General features: G+C 40.3%; 2 protein-coding genes across 3 annotated transcripts in view; one reads left to right on the plus strand and one right to left on the minus strand.

Annotated features, from left to right (window-relative positions):
* The first annotated feature begins 826 nt into the window (after nucleotides 1-826).
* On the plus strand, nucleotides 827-5,216 carry LOC106936524 (TNFAIP3-interacting protein 3-like). Of its 2 annotated transcripts, XM_015017584.1 has the most exons (10): nucleotides 827-1,182; nucleotides 1,898-2,001; nucleotides 2,104-2,188; nucleotides 2,367-2,438; nucleotides 2,520-2,585; nucleotides 3,310-3,423; nucleotides 3,503-3,631; nucleotides 3,723-3,800; nucleotides 4,359-4,484; nucleotides 4,582-5,216. In XM_015017584.1, exons 1-10 carry the CDS (start codon nucleotides 1,180-1,182, stop codon nucleotides 4,693-4,695), a joined length of 891 nt encoding a protein of 296 aa, XP_014873070.1. In that variant the 5' UTR covers nucleotides 827-1,179; the 3' UTR covers nucleotides 4,696-5,216. The 2 variants fall into 2 exon arrangements, with proteins under 2 accessions (XP_014873070.1, XP_014873069.1); XM_015017583.1 differs by lacking the exon at nucleotides 827-1,182 and having other exon boundaries at nucleotides 1,818-2,001.
* Nucleotides 5,217-6,288: 1,072 nt separating this feature from the next.
* LOC106936523 (F-box/LRR-repeat protein 7) overlaps nucleotides 6,289-16,282 on the minus strand; it is a 30,589-nt gene continuing 20,595 nt past the window's right edge. Inside the window, exons 3-4 of the mRNA XM_015017582.1 lie at nucleotides 9,816-10,433; nucleotides 6,289-7,582 (exon numbers count right to left, since the gene is read on the minus strand). Coding sequence (XP_014873068.1) covers nucleotides 6,846-7,582; nucleotides 9,816-10,433 — 1,355 coding nt within the window. The 3' untranslated portion in view covers nucleotides 6,289-6,845. The remainder of the gene's footprint in view (nucleotides 7,583-9,815; nucleotides 10,434-16,282) is intronic.

Raw genomic sequence — 16,282 nt, forward strand, 5'->3', positions numbered from 1 at the left:
TTTTTTTTTTTTTCTTTTTTGGACAGTTTCATTTCAGTATTAGTGGCTCTGAAACGTTTTGTGTTGGCTGAGCAGCAGCTGCAGTCAAACCATTCAGGAAGTCGAAAAGAAGCGGTGCTGACACAGTTGACACCCAATCTCTAACTACAGGAAGCCTACTGTAAGAAATGGAGATGTTTACATGCTAGACGTGATTGCGAAAATAGATCTGCACCTGTGTTTTTTTTTTTTTGTTTGTTTTCTTTTTTGTGGTTGTTTTGAAAATTAGCTTCCTCGTCTTTAATGTTGAATCAGCCTCTCTCAACCTTTTAAACGTTTTGCATTCATATTTCTGTATGGCACGCCTCGTTTGTGCTCCCATAATAAGCAGAAATGTTTCTGTTCTGTTGCTGCTGCTATTTGGAAATAAATAGTGATTAAATATGGTTCCCATTTTTCTTTAAAACAATGTTCAAGGTTGGATGGACAGCATCTACAAACAGATTTTTTTTCTCTCTCTTATCTGATTCTCACATTTGACCCTGTCAAACTTAGATGGAAGTTTTATCAACTTCCACCTTAGTTTCAGGTGTTTTGTAGCCTCTGACAAAATTTTTGTTTTTGAAAGATTTCCCCATGTTTAGCTCAAGTAAAAATGAGCTAAAAAAGGCTATTCCAACAGCATGATGCTGCCACTATTATGTTTTACTGAGGTGATCTAGACGCTCACATTGTGATCCTTTTGTTGCCGTTTCCTACAAAATGTGTCCAAACTATACATAAGTACTTAAATAAAAGTATGAAAAGTATAACATTTTTTTGGAAGAAAACTGCGTAAATTCAAAACAAATGACAACCAAAACAAACCTCCTGAACAGCTGCTTTCATATTATCATGGAAGCCTCCGTGCTTTATTTACGTAACTTTTTGCAGTGTGGTCGCAGACTTTTCTCTTAGTCATCGATTAATACTGTAAACACTTGGCAAATTACCGCACGCGCAGTTTGTACTTTCCTTTCCTTCTCAAACTCTGTCAGCGAGCGCTCGTGAGGGAACCCCGGCGCCGCTGATTGGACGGCGTCGGTTTTAATACGTCACAGGGCTGCAGGATTAAATTTAAACGGCAGAGGCGAGGCGCAGTGGAAGCAGAGGCGCTAAAACAGACACCTGTCCTGGTTGAAGACGCCTCAAGATTACAGCATGGTGAGTTAAAGCACTGTACTTTTAATTCTGACTGCTTTATGGTATCAGATATGGAATTTATAGTAATCGGTATTGTTTCAAATTTAATTATTTTAGCTTGATAAATGTTAAAAATCGCAACAATATGATTTGTTCTTATTTTTTTTTTAATGATCATTTTTAATTTACTTTTTACATATTATCTTGAATTTATTTAACATAAGTGCTATGTACAGTAAATTCTTACGACTGAAATGGTTAAAAAGCTTGAAATAACATCCAATTAAACTGAATTTAAAACATAAAATTTGAAAGAGGTTATTTGAGCGAGTTGCTCGATGCCGTTTAAAAAAAATATTCTGAGTGAGACTGATGACTCAAAGCCTTTTGTAATGTCTAAATGGAAATATCTGAACTGCCATGATGAAGCAAACATGTGGAGGTGAGATATTTTTCTGTGGGCTTGAACCGGATCTCACTCTGAATCACGTTTGAGTTGTTTTTGCATCAGCAGCACCCCTGCAGGCTCTGTGGCTCATCTGTTGCAATGCTGAACTAAGATTTACTGGATATTGCTGAAACTAAACACAAATTCATTACTTTGCATTTTCTGTATGGCCAGGGGGAGAGGAAAGATGATGGCAAAAGTAATTAGTCTTTTTTTTTTTTTTTAATGTTCAGATCTCTATGTGATATTTCATCAGTTTGGTTTTGCCTTGTTTTTGTATTCTTACAGTTTGTGCACAAAAACACAGGAGACAGTTCGCCTGCTGAGACGTCAGAGGCCACTCAACACAAACAAACCCACAGACTGTATCCAACACTGCCAAATATAAACAGGTGAGACTCTTTACCTCACCTCCTGAATCTGAAATGACAGATTTATAGCTCTGAAACCAAATCATGTTTGTTTTTTTTGGGTTTTTTTTTTAATTTCTCTAGATTTGAGGTTTGCTTGCCACTCGGCTCCACTGGGGAAAAACTTTGCGCAGCTGCTGAGAGTCACAATGAGCAGAAACACACACAGGTTGGTGAAAGCGGGAGGTTTTTCAGTCTCGTGATTCTCCCTTTACTGCAACGGTACAGCAAAACTTCCAGAACTGTGTAAAAGGAAGTTTTATGTTGCACAAATGCCTCACTCTTGGATGCTGCGTATTTATGCTTCCTCTTTTTTTTTTTCTCTCTCTCTCGTCGGTGTGATTCAGTCGGAAGAGCCGCTCAGCGGTTATTACGCCATGAAAGAACAGATTCTCATCTTGGAGCAGCAGAATAAAGAGGTGTGAACATTTCAGAATTGACTTGGATCAACTCATGCATTAAGTTTTGTTGCTTACAGAGTTCTCTTTTTTATTATTCAGCTTCTTGCTATTAACAATAAGTGGGGAAAAGAGTACAGAACGATGGTGCAGTATTACAAGAAGAAGGTAAGGACCGCAAAGACTTTTTCTCATACGATACATATACACGTCTTGAACGTTTTGGGATTCTGCCTTATTTTATTGGATTTTCCTTTGGTTTTCAACATGTTATACTCACGAGAAATTGACTGACGTGGTTTTAGAGCCATTGTTTTGCTGCAGTTAAAGCTCTAAATCTTCTGTCTCTGTCATCTTTGATGGTTAGGAGTTTTACATTTTTTGCCCATTCTTGTTGGCATAAGCAGCTGAAACTCAACCAGACTGAATGTGTCTGGAAACATCACTTTTCAAGTCGATTTGAACTTTGACTATGCCATTCCAACCCATAAATAGCCTTTGACCTGATTTGGATGTTTGGGGATTTTGTTCAGCTGGCCGATGAACAAGCTCAGTTTTGTTTTTTTGGGGTTTTTTTTGGGCAAACTCGGGTAAATTTGCTCCCTTCATGTTGGTAAAAAGTATCTTTGCAGCTCCTCCAGAGTCACCACAGATCACTTGGCTGCTTTGTCCAGATTCTGTCCAGTCATGTTCAAACCTTATAGCCTATCTATGATTTAAACTTAACCCCAAATGCAACAGCACATGTCCATGTTTAGATTCAAACCGTGTATAATTTTCCTTCAACATATAGAAGTTTTTGCTATAAAATCCCAGTAAATGTCAAAGCAGTTTGATACTTTTTATTTAATTTAAAGTTATTTCAGCTTCATGGTCTGCACTTTATTCACAGGTCCAGTTTTTAAAAGCATTAAAACAAGATGGTGTCTCTGAAGAGGAGAGAAGCGATGAAGAAGAGAGGCCTGTCACATTCTGTAAAAAGGAAAAGGTCCATAAAGACACCCAGGTAAATGCACCGGACAAGTTTTCAACATTATAGTTTTTATTTTTTCCATTTCTGAGCTCTATCAATTTATTTAATCCAGCCTGGGAAAGACGGCGTTGGAACCGAGTTGCGGACTGCAGAGGAGGAAACCGAAGAGCTGCGAGCGCAGATCCACACTCTGACCCGTAGGTGGCAGCATCAGCAGGAGGAGATCAGGAGGCTCAACAAGGTCAGAACTCAGTTTCACACACTTTACTCCTCCATTCGGCACAGAGGCGTGTTTACCAGCTCTAACATCAGCTTCACGGTGTCTCCCAAAGGCCTTAGAGGAGAATCTTCAGAGATCTCAGCCTGTGGAGAACAGCAGTGAGACACTACAAGACATCTGGAAATATCAGGTGAGAAATGATCACCGTCCGCTCCTCAAAGTACTCAGTGAACGCGCATCTTATGCGACTTTATTGTGTTATTTTAGCATAACTTTGGCTGTGTTGAGGAAAACTGCATAACATGTTGTATAGAGAGGAGAGAAGTTACTAATTACATTCCTAAAAGGAAGTTATGAACACATTGATGTGTAGGTGGAATAACATTAACAAATAACTTTGCACAAATAAAAAAAAAAAGATAAAGAAAAAAAGTCTAAATAAAATCCATCCATTCATAATCTTCTGTTTACTGGCGTCGGATCATAATCACTGTTTATGACAGGATTTATAAACACTGCTTACATTTTGATTTACAAACTCTGAAAAAATAAAAAGCTGACAATGTGAGTAACCCCTATTTGTAGTGTTGCCTCCAAAAATCTAATTAAGATCTTTATGTAGACATAAACTGGACCATAAAGTGTGTTTATAAATGAAGATCTTCATATCAGGGAGGACAGAGTCAAAATAAAGTGCTGCTACGACAGACTGAATCATCTCCGCTCGATGCACTGATGTCCGTTTTAGGCTGAAGTCTACAAGGAGGACTTCCTGAAAGAGCGCAGGGACCGGGAGAAGCTGAAGGGGAAAAATTTGGAACTGGAGAAGCGATATAAAAAGGTTCACGACGAGCTGCGTGTCTTCAAATCCCAGGTACTTCAAAACGAGTTTTTTTTTTTTTTTTTTTTTCCACTTGTAATTTTCTGAGTCGAACCCGACGGATGCTGACGTGGCGCTTTCGCTCTTCCAGGTGACTCTGGCGCAGCCGGTGCACCGCTGTTCCTGCACGAATCGACCCAAACATCCAGACAGGGAGCACCAGCAGCAGCAACAACAACGCTACACTTTCAGCAGCAAAGACTGAACGAAGCGTTTAGAGTTTTGAACGGTGATGTTTCAGTGGATCTCGGTTGGAGGAGGAGGTCTGGACAGGAGAGCCTTCAGAAGGACAACCTGCAGCAGCTTCGGGTTACTGAAGGCACAGAAGGTGTTGCGCTGTCAAAACACTATGACGGATGCAGACTTCCAGGGAATGTTTTAGGGCATCTTAGCATGTCTGCAGGAAAGGAAGGAATAAAACACAACCATAATGGTTTGCTTTATCACATAGTAAGGAACAGGAGCTGAATCTATGCTGCAACTACAGCTTATAGCATGCGACTTCTTATACACTATTAACATTTAACCACTTTTAGGACCTCGCATTTTGCTTTTAAAGATTGGAAAAAGACAAAAAAGAAACTCTAGGAAGAACCTGATGAAGTTTTTCTTCCAAGACAAGTTGTATTTTATACAGTATATTTATTTATTTAGGTTTGATGGATTTAATGGCACTTGTATTTTACATAGTTGTTTATTTATGACGAAAATAAACATTTGTCTTTACTTTTTGACTCTGCATATCATTCGAGAAATACTGCTGACTATGTATGCAGAATTTTGTCCAAAAAAAAAAAAAAAGTTTTCTATATTTTAGTTTAAATTAAAATCATTAATTCTGTGCATAGAACTAAAACACACGTCTGGTATCAGTTATTTTTAACTAATTTATAGTTCAGCTGAACAACCAAATATGTTAATTTTAAATTTTTAATCTGGTTTCTTAAGAAAAGATACAAAGAAAACCAGACATCGCACTTGCAAGCAGTACTTTGCAAAAGCTTTTATAGTTCTTGAAGTATAAATATTCTAAAAACGTTGTGGGAAAAAAGCCACATCTTTTCCAAATAGATGCATCCATTAAATCTGACTGAGCTTGAGTTGTTTTGCAAAAGAAAATGGTCAAAAACAGGGAAGCTTTCCAAAAGCTTTAGAGCTTTTACTGAAGCCAAAGGTGCTGCTGCAATGAAAGATGAATGTAAATGAACACCAGTTCTTAAGATGAAATCAAAAAATGAGTGAAAAAGTTTTTTTTAAAAAGTGAAAAAGTGCCTGCAGGCTGGTTGCACACTTAGCTGAAGGCTTTGGGATGACAGCCTTGTGACAAAAAGTGAAAAACCAATTCTATACAAGAAAAACATAAAGCAAAGGATTAAATTGTGATCCTGAAAAAAAAGCTTTTGAAATTTATTAAAGATTTAACATTTTTCCGCAGTACATAATACAGTACATAACAAGCCAGTCAGTCAGTGCTTCACAAAAACAGATCGCCAGAAGGGCGAACCTCTAGTGACATCTAGTGGTGAGTCTAAGGAAGTGACAGAAACGTCCAGATTTTGTTTTTCCATTAAAAGATGTGCAGCCGGGATAAAAAGATTGCTAAAACCGAAATATTTTGGTCAAGATACTTTCTCATTTTACATTTGATTAAAAAAAAAAGGTTGGGAAAGAAAAGCTTTGGGAAGAACCGTCATGGTCACAGTTCTACCATCAGTGACTTGCAAAAATGTCCACGCAGCTTAAACTTTTACACATTTTTTTCACTAAATATTCTCAGTTATGACTCACACACAAGAAATATTTTTGGAAGAAATTTATTGGCACAGTTCTAGCAGCAATGTGTCCCTGTTTATTTTCGACGTTGGTCTCATAACATTGCGGTAAAATTCCTCTCATGCAACAGTAACCTTTAACAAACACAAAAACTGTAGGTTTTGACACATTGAGCTCAGTTGAAATGATTGTCAGCGCAACAGAGTAAAGTGCATCTGCACAAAACACAGAAATCAATACTTATGTTTGTTTTTTTTGCTGCTTTTTGGCTACATTTTCAATGACTTACTTTGACAAAGTGTGACTATGAACAGAATATTGCATTATATGGCCTTAAATGGAATTCAATTTAAAGTAGAAAATATATATTAATAGGCTTTAAATGCAAACACAGCTGTACTCAGTGCTCAGTGTTGTTACAATGCTAATTATGATGCTGGGGGATGGGGGGAGATGCCACGTAAGTGAAATACTGTACTGTTCTGCCTTTTTACAGATAAATATGTTAAATACATTCTGCTGAAGATTTACCGCCACCGATTTAAAAAGACAAACGCTAGCCAGATCGAACCGCTCTCCGCGTCAGTAGAAAGCCGGGTTCGTGTGCTCGATGATGCAGCGGCGGCAGTGGCGCCGGACGAAGCGCAGAGCTTCTGGTGACACCTCGCAGTCCTGAACGTTGAGAAGCTGCAGCTCGCAGCAGTTAGCCGCCAGAGCTTTGAGCCCTCTGCCCGTCACGCTCTCGCAGGCCCGCAGGCTCACCCGCCTCAGGCCTTGGCAGTACATGGCCAGCTGCTCCAGCCCGCTGTCCGACACCAGTGGGCATTTCCCCACGTCCAGAGATTTCAGTTTGGGGCAACTCCTGGCCAGGTGGCCCAGACCGTGATCCGTCAGCCCCTCGCAGCCCCTTGCGTTCAGGTAGCGCAGTCTGGGGCAGTAGCGGGCCACGTAGCGGACGCCCACATCCGTGATTCGGGTGCAGTGGGCTACGCTCAGGTAGCGCAGGCAGCCCTCCAGGCGGGCCACCTCACGCAGGCCGAAATCCCCCACCAGGCGGCAGTCACTGAGACTCAGCTCCCGTATCGACGGGCAGTGGAGAGCGAGGTGACGCAGGGCTTCGTCTGTCAGTCTGCTGCAGCGGCGCAGATACAGGTGAGTGAGGCGAGGGCAGTGCGAGGCGATAGTTCGTAAGCCCTCGTCCTCGAGCGAAAAGCAATCGGTCATGTCCAGGAAGTGGATGGAGATCTGCTGGCCGTGCATGGGGGACAGCTGGAGTGAGGCCTCCTGGGTAAGGCTGATGCAGGTCACCTTGGAGCAACCTGGTCAAAAAAAAAAAAAAAACTCAAGTGAGATAGACTGCAAGTTGTCGTTTTCAGCTAAGATGATTCTTAATACAGAACATGCCTTGGGATGAACTACGCACCACAATAGAAAATGTCTGAGGGAGTTCCACAGGGATCTACTTTCAACACTAGTTTATTTTGTCATTTTAAAAATTACTTGTATCCGAGACATAATTTTAAATTAAAAGACAAAACTTGATGAAACAAAAATTTAGAGACTTGTAAAAAAAAAAAAAATAAATAAATGAATAAAAAAAAAAAATTCAATACAAAATTACAAATGAAAACGAATCAAATGAATCTTTAAAAATGCAGTCATCTGCTGATGACAGTCATTTTTCCCTTAGGAAATGATTTGAGCGAACCGTATAAGTTTTGAAGTCTGCTTAGTGGCCAACAGTGGGATTGCACCCTAAATGAATGTACATTGACACATTTTCCTTTCTGTAAAAATGAGTCTGAAAAACTCACAATGACCATAACGAGAAAATACCAAGGTGTGATTACTTTTTCCCTATGGAATGTGTTCTTGCTTTATGATTTGGATGTCGCCAAAACGTAATGCTTATTGTTTGTTTCATGACTGGCGACTATATGATGTTTTTATGACGTAAAGCACTTTGAACTGCCTTGGTGCTGAAATGTGCTACACAAATAAACTTTTTTTTTATAATTTGTGGTTTAATTAATTAGATTTTAATTGCTATTTCTTTTTCAAACCAAGCAGTTAGTGCATGCTGGCATCACTATGCGTACATTTGCTTTTATTTTCTCTGGCTTTCAACTGCAGCTTTCCTCGAGCACACAGACTCGGTGGTGATACGGCGGAAGGAACCCAAACTTTGATGCTGATTTTATTTCAAAGTCTCGTCTATAGCTCTATTCATCCGGAAAGCATGACTGGGAAACTTGAAAAAGACTTTATTCTTTGAAGATGCCCACTTGATCCACCACAGAATAAATTAAACTGATGCTTGGAAGTTATTTTTTAACAGAATGGGTCTGCGGGTTTTTGTCTCGGGTCACTTAACATTCAAACTGAGTCAGGAGGGAATCTCATAAAGGCTGCTAAGGACTGAGGGAATCATCACAGCAACCAAAAATGATGAGATGTGGCTTTATTTTACAAGTTTGCCACATGGGGGCGCCAGAGAGTTTGGTAAGTTTTGTTATATTTCAACAGAGAAGTTTAATATTCAGTCAGAAGTGGAATACATCATCAGCTTCTGATTGTTTTTCCTCCAGTCAAACTCACTCAGTGTGAAAGTGTTTGCTTCCACTGTGCTAATTTAGCGGTGCAAACGCTCCCACCTACAACCAACATCGTTCCGAGTCGACGTTATTTGTGTCACTTCCTTAATGAAAGCAGCAGACTCGTTGCTCATGTTGAAGAAGCCTTTGCTTTCAGTTAAAGAAAGCCTTTCTTCTCCCACAGGGGGACTGGAGGTTGGCAGAGCTGCTCCTGCACCTCTAATGCTTTTACCAGCTTTGCAAAAAATAACTGAAAACCAGCGACTGGAGATAAATCCACACGTGTACAACATAAGGAAGCAGCCACTTCTTAATTTAACCTAAATGGAATGATTGGGGCTCCAGGCCAAGTCGCTCCTTCACTAAATTGTGCTCCCATTTTGACCCACTTGTTGCCAGTTTGGCTCCTCCGACTTCCGTCTCACACCAGTAAACATGTCAGTTCATACCTCTGCCCTTACCTGATGCATATCATTTTGTTAATGTTTGTAGATGAGTATTTTCATGAATTATGGAGGTGCAAAGTAATAAAATTGCGCAAATGTCATGAATAACTGAATTTACTTATGTTGAGTTTTGCAGGCTTGGCACTGTACAACGTTTTCAGACATTTTTGGCCAGTTGATAGTCTAGAAACACTTATAGAAGCCTATTTTAGTAGGGGAAACACCAAATATACCTTTATATGCATTGATACACACGTTAGAAACAGTCTTAGCATATATATATTTTGGATACGCTCTACAATAACATCCATAAACAGGTGAATCCAGTGTAACTGATGAATGAGGCAATGTCTGCAAGGTAGTTGAGAGTGAAGTCGAGCTGTGGTCTTTCACATGCGATCTTTCGTATATTCTGCAGAATAGATCAAGCATACTCTAACGATCCAAGCAGCGCCTTTAAGTTACAAACATCTGCCGTTTCATTCTATTTTCTTTTGTGTTTGTCTTCTTACCTGAGAGGTCCAGGTGTTCCAGGTTGGGGCAGCGGGACACCACCTCAAACACGGCATCATTTGAGATGTTATAGCAGCCGGCGACCTCCAGGCGTCGCAGCTCCGGACAGCACTGGGCCAGGATGTGCAGGCCGCGGTCGGTGAGCCTCTTGCAGCCGTTGACCACCACTGTCTCCAAAGTCAGGCACACATTGGGGGTGTCCTGGCACAGCCTGTGGGTCAGGACTCGGATGGCACGGTCAGCATGCAGCAGCTCTCCCGTGAGCCGGATGGTGCTCCACAGCCGGGGATCCCACGCCAGGTTGTACCAGCGGCGGCACACGCGAGCGCATCGGCAGAGCTGGTTGGTTGGGAGGTGGGAGAAGATCTGCAGGAGGGTGTGGTCGGGGAGCAGGTTGATAGGAGCATAGTGGTGGGATTTGGACTGTCTGGAGCGGGAGTGGACACCAGGCTGAGGGTGGATCACGGCCACCGTCTCAGTGTGGGCGGAAGAAGAGGATGAAGAGTTTGTCTCGTTGCCATTACTTGAAAGGGCGGGAGAGGAGAGGGAGGAGGACTTGGACGGTAAGATCAGACCTGGGCTGGGGGTGCTCAGTGTTCTGGTGCTCGTCTCCAAACCTGAGAAGAAGAAAGGCAGAAGAAGATGAATAATAGCAAATTTGTAAAGTTACTACCTGCTGTACAAATCTTTAGATTTTAAAGTCTTGGCATTATTTTTTCATTTGGATTTAGCTCTGGACTAAGGAATATGCTTCGGCTATGTTGATATTGCAGGCCCTAACTCATTTTTCTCTACAATTGTTCTGTGTTTGCTCTGCTGATCTTTTCCTGAAACTAATTGATGCAAATCTGTGATTCTCCTCAACATTGAACACTACGCCCAATATGGCTGGTTGGCCAAGATTTTTATCTTTATATAAAAAGGCTTTAAACATGATACGTCATAAGAATAATCACTGCAGCAAAACCTTTTCGATTAATGGTCATAAGTGACAATTAAACAGCTTCAAGATTTACTATAGTGACCAAATTGACTCTGTAGAATATTGATGAATTTCTGAAATCGGTGGCCATGTTTTCTGTTTTTGACATGTTGATTTGCACACGCGAGTCTTCACGCCACCCGACGAAAGAGTCAATGAGTGGACAACGGCTGCTCTCATTGCCTCAGAGAAAACTGACAATTACTGAGTCATCCACATATTTTATGACGAAGCGATCGTTGAAAGCGCTCTGACACATATTTGTATACAATATGAACAACAGGGCTGAGAGTACACACCCTTTAGATTGAGTCAGTTCAATGAGATGCATTGTCAATAAAACAGTGCAAGGAAACATATTAACCTTAATACCCCAAGGTCTGCCTGGAAACCACACCCAAGAATTTTTGATTGGCTAATATCATTTTTTAATCTCATTTAAGTACACGTCACACAGACTGAAAACAGAAAAGCAAATGTTTTGCATAATGTTGTATTATGATGAAGCACACTGAACCTTTTAATATTTTAAATATTCAAACAGATTAGTGAAACAACATCTTATTTACTGTTTTTTATCCTTTCCTATTCCCACTCCTTACCCCGACTCAATACCATGTGACAGTTTGACAGGTCATTTGTCAAAACTGGATCAAAATTGCAAGTACGTGTGATTAAATACATCTTGAAAGTACTTGTAGTGAAAAGAGTACCACAAGGATAAAAACATCCCCAAGCAACAGAGACCAGACCATCGCACCACCTCCACGTTTGACTTTCAAGATAATGTTTTCTTTTCTGAAATGCCGTTTTAGTTGCACTTAAGATACAAAATGACACACACACTTTTGTCTCATCAGTCCACGAAAAGGTTTTCCAAATCTCTCGAGGATCATTAAGATGTTTGCAGTTATATTCATGTTCTTGTTGGTCAGCTGTTGTTTTTACCTTCAAAGAACAGTTCGCCAATCAAACGCTGACCTTAAATGGGGCAAGTTAACCCTGCAGTAGAGCAGGTGTTGTTCTGAGGGTTCTCTTGTGACCTCTTGGATGAGTCAGCGGTGTGTAATCTTGGTAGGACGGCCACTCCTGATAAGGTCCACCACTGTTCAAGCAGGCCATGTTTAAGTGATTTGAAGGACTGAAGAACATTCTTAAAGAATCTTTGAATTAGAGCCACAGTTTCTGCTTACACCATCAGCCTTGTTTTATTTGACTAATCCAACTTCATCCAACCCACAGATGACATCACACTAGCTTAGTAATAAATAGTGATCAATTGTCAAGAATTTTTATGCAATTAAAAGGAGAGAGAAATTAATATACCTTGGAAATACATTCAAAATACGACTGCCAACAAGACGTTAGTAAGGAATAAGACATTTTTAAAAGAATAAATTATTTCTTCAACGTTTCTGTGTTTGAAGTGGCAAACTTTCACAGTAAAGGCATCTTACATGTAATGCAGTTTCTGCGGATCTCATTATCACGTTTTAGGACCTTTGAAATAAAAAACAAATCAAATTATACACCAGGAGTAAACCTGCTGAAGCACTGGCTGGCAGGGAGTCTCCATCAGATAAGCTGAGTGGCTTCAAAGCATCAGAAGCGTTTGCTGCTGCAGCTGCCAACGTGCGGTCGGCCCTGTGCACAGGTCGAGGTCTTCCCAGTCTGAAATATTATGCTTCGATTGCGCGTAGATGCAGCAGTAATGAGCGATCGCTGGATCCCATCGCTGTAGCTGCAGACGACAAAATCCTTCCTCTGCCAAAGCCTCCAACCTGATCGCCCAGATTCTTCTCCATTAAGCCGAGACGCTGTGTAAACTCCTCTCATGCATCCTGATATTCATCATTTATATCTCAACCTTCACTCTACAGGCGTTTTGGCAAAAATAATGAGGTGATTAATCTTCTTGTATGAGCTATTGAGGTTATGCTGGGATTTTTTTTTTTTCCAAAAACCCATCCTCAGAAAGGATTTACAGAGTGTTAGAACTGCTAAGGTTTTTATAACAACACTGAAAAAAATGAAACTGTGGAGCAATATTATTGGAAAAAATTACTTTGACGCAAGAGAAAAATGAGCTACTTCCAAACAAATGTCAGAAAAACTTTCTGATTCATGAAGAAATCACCCCAGTTTTCAGCTCCTGGTATTCTAAAACCCAGATGTTACACATTTTCAGTCTGTTAATGTAACTATTGCCTCTATATAGCTATTAGGTAGAGTGCATTTATGCAGCAAAACCATTAACCTGTTACATAATTCAAAATCGGTAGAAATTGCTTTAGAGGGGGCAATCAAAATGCCACTCTTGTAAAATTCACCAAAAAGGTTTTACCACAGTCACACAATGCCACGGTCCTCCCTCATGCACAATCCTCTTTCACTGCATCTGGATGCAGCTTCGGAACAGAAAATTACACCTCACTAGAACAATGCTTCCACCAGAAACACAGAAGCTTGCATAAAGTATTCATAGCCTTTATGCAGGGCATGTAGTTTCACTGCATGCAAAAGAAGTTTTTAATCATTATATCTTATTATAATGTCATTTTCTCATCGAAAACATACTTCCAGTTTTGCTTTGATTTTTTCATGCACATTTGAGAAATCCTTTAATCTCCCATGGCAATCATCCAACTGTGCAAAACGGCTGGGTGGACCTAGCTCCGCCCTGGGGGCGTGTCTGCAGTTTCCAAACTTTTGAGCTTCTGCCTCACAGAGCAGACCTCCCTCGTTACTCTCCCACTCAGCTCCTTCAGACTAGCCAGCAGCACTTAGCAAACCCCTGGTGGAACTGCTGAACTCTTTATAGGAGCTGCTTCTCAGTGCAAGATGGTAAAAATAATGTTAAACAGTTAAAACAGGAGCTATGTTGGTTTGACCTCTGAAGGCGGAGTTTCAGAAAGAGCAAGAATTTCTTAAAGAGACAGAAGTCCAATTTCAAGGCTTTTAATTACTGTATAAGTCATATTTGATATATGTAATGTTTGATTTTCTGAAACTCTTAACTGAGACGAAAAAGTAAAAAAAAAAAATGGAAGACATCTATCATGGCTAGGACTAAGTTGATAAATGTTCGCCGTTGGACCTACAGTCAGCTGTTTACACACCGGATGTCGACATAAATGACAAATGTGCGCCATCCTGTCCGTTACGTGGATCCGTGAGCCGGGTCTGACAGCCAGGCAGTGGCGCCGCCCTCGCAGATCTCTATTCCAGACCGGTGTCTCAGTCGGCCTCCTGGCTCTGGGCTCTGATGACATCCACAGACTCTGTAGCATGTTGTCTGATTCACGACTATGCTAGAAAAAAAAAAAAAACGCCATTCCTGTGCTGACTCGCAAACAAACTGAGGTGAAACAAAGATCGGAAATTGGAAAATCGCAGCGTTTTCATGCATCACATTTCTGCAGGTGGTCTGTTAATGATTAAGTTCAATTTCCCTGAGGTCATCTGGCTTATTTTGGCAAATACATATTTTAAACAATAATAAATTTTTTAAGCTTCATGCAGAAGACTTTAATGGGCTGATGTCATTACAAACAAATCCTCCATTGTGAAGTTCACACAGCTGTTCAAATATATCCTGACAGTAATGGCACTGCAGTTTTTATATGCAGAGTTTCAAAATTGTAATGGCTTCGTCTTTTATTACGTCGTGTTTGTCAAGACATGAAAAAGAATCACAGGCTGCAGAGAAAGGCTCCAGAAATTGGGGGAACTCTGTTAGTTTTTAAGGTTAACAGGCCTAATTTCAATCAACAGCATTAAAAATACATTAAAGCAAAAACATCGGATCTAAACAACCTTTGAGTCATTAGTTCCTGATGGATGAGGCACGGCTCTGCTCGGTTCCAAGCTGAAGTAATGCTGTAGATTCTGTATGCAAAACATCTGCAGCTGCCTAAAGAGCAACTTCCAGTTGGTGTGATTACATGTGTGACTGATCAAAGGGCGGCTTCAGCTTTTTACATTTGCAGGGACAGTAATCACACCAACCACTCATTCTGGGGTACAGATGAGTAAAGTTGGCTTCGCCTTTGTGTGGACGCTCTGGGATTGTTAATCTGACTCCAGTTGATGGGACTTTTCAGTGTTTCACGAACCTTTTCCTGACATTTTACTGACAACGGTCAGTATAATTGTCAGTTTAAGTTTACAGGTCCATAAGTGCCACGATAACGAAAAGTAAAACTGCCTGGAAGACGAGTTGTCGATGGATTTGTTTCTCAGTTTATATTTTACACTAAAAGTGGAAAAAATTTAGAAATTATTTATCATGTTTTCGATGAAAATACATTTTCTTCAGGTTTGCTCCCAATGTATTGAAAATGGTGCCACATATCCAATATTTCCTTTAGTATTAATATTGAGTTTATTATATGAATTCCACACTGCATGTGCAAACAAGAAGAAAAATGTCAGTGATTAGGCAACAAAGGACTCCATATTCCTGTAAAATATCTGCATTTGTAAACTTATAACCTATTGCTACCTTGGAACACGGCGGTGGCAGCATCATGTTGTTGGGATCAATAGCTGGTCAGGGAGTGAAGCTAAATACAGGACAGAAAACCTAAAATAAGCTGAAAAAAAGCATAAAACCAAGGTAAAGATTCACCTTTGAACTATAAACACACATCCAGAGCTGAAATGATCATTTTCCTTACATTTTTGCTTAGCATTACCTATTCAATAAAACCCTATAAAATATAATAAAGTTGTGGTGTTACTATGAACAAATGTGGACTAGTTATACAAGACAATGTAACCAAAATCTGTACAAAAAACACTTATGGCTTACGTAGGTGTGGCTACAAAATCCCAAAAACATCTTCTGATTTCTAATTTTGACAAAAGGGAAACCTGAAAATTAAACATTCACTCCACATTCTCAGCATCAAAGGTTAAGCTTTCAGTTGCTGCAAAAAAAAAGAAGGGGGTCTTTGAATGAGCTAACCAAGAGTGTCATGTTTTATATCTGTGTATCATTACCCCAACAAATACCACGCAGCTGTTCAACTCTTTCTTGAAGGCGCTGCAAGTGCAGCTGGTGGACGACTCAGCTTGGTTTCGGAAATCAGAGGAGAACAGTGGAACATCTGGTCTTTACCCGGGATGAAGAACAACTGAGCTCTGGTGAAGTGAAAGGAAATCTCATGCGTTCTGAATGCACACATAGCCACAGCAAGGCATACTTGGCTGAAAGCGTTCGCCGCTAATGTGCGATCTGTGTCGATGCACCAGGATCTCATTAACATTAACTTAGCCGTGGTTCTGAGGCACATCTGGATGGTCCTTTCATACTAGAAGTTCAATGTAAATCAATCAGTGGAATCACTAAAGAGCCAAGAGGCCTCAGACGTACAGAGCAATGTGGTTTTAATGATGAAAACCTAAATAATTTAAAAAAAGAAAGAATAAAAGAGCAGGTTTAAGGCATGGGACTTTTAAAGAGAAAACTGGGCAAGAGAG

The sequence above is a fragment of the Poecilia latipinna genome, unplaced genomic scaffold (assembly GCF_001443285.1).
Source record: "Poecilia latipinna isolate Pla-1442-1.1 unplaced genomic scaffold, P_latipinna-1.0 Scaffold2163, whole genome shotgun sequence".
Lineage (NCBI taxonomy): Eukaryota > Metazoa > Chordata > Actinopteri > Cyprinodontiformes > Poeciliidae > Poecilia > Poecilia latipinna.

Excerpts from the sequence above, each read along its gene's own strand:
- LOC106936524 (XM_015017583.1), top strand. The coding sequence starts at position 1,835 with ATGTTCAGATCTCTATGTGATATTTCATCAGTTTGGTTTTGCCTTGTT. Across the intron at positions 2,002-2,103 it reads ACACTGCCAAATATAAACAG|ATTTGAGGTTTGCTTGCCAC; the intron begins GTGAGACTCTTT and ends TAATTTCTCTAG. Across the intron at positions 2,189-2,366 it reads ATGAGCAGAAACACACACAG|TCGGAAGAGCCGCTCAGCGG; the intron begins GTTGGTGAAAGC and ends GGTGTGATTCAG.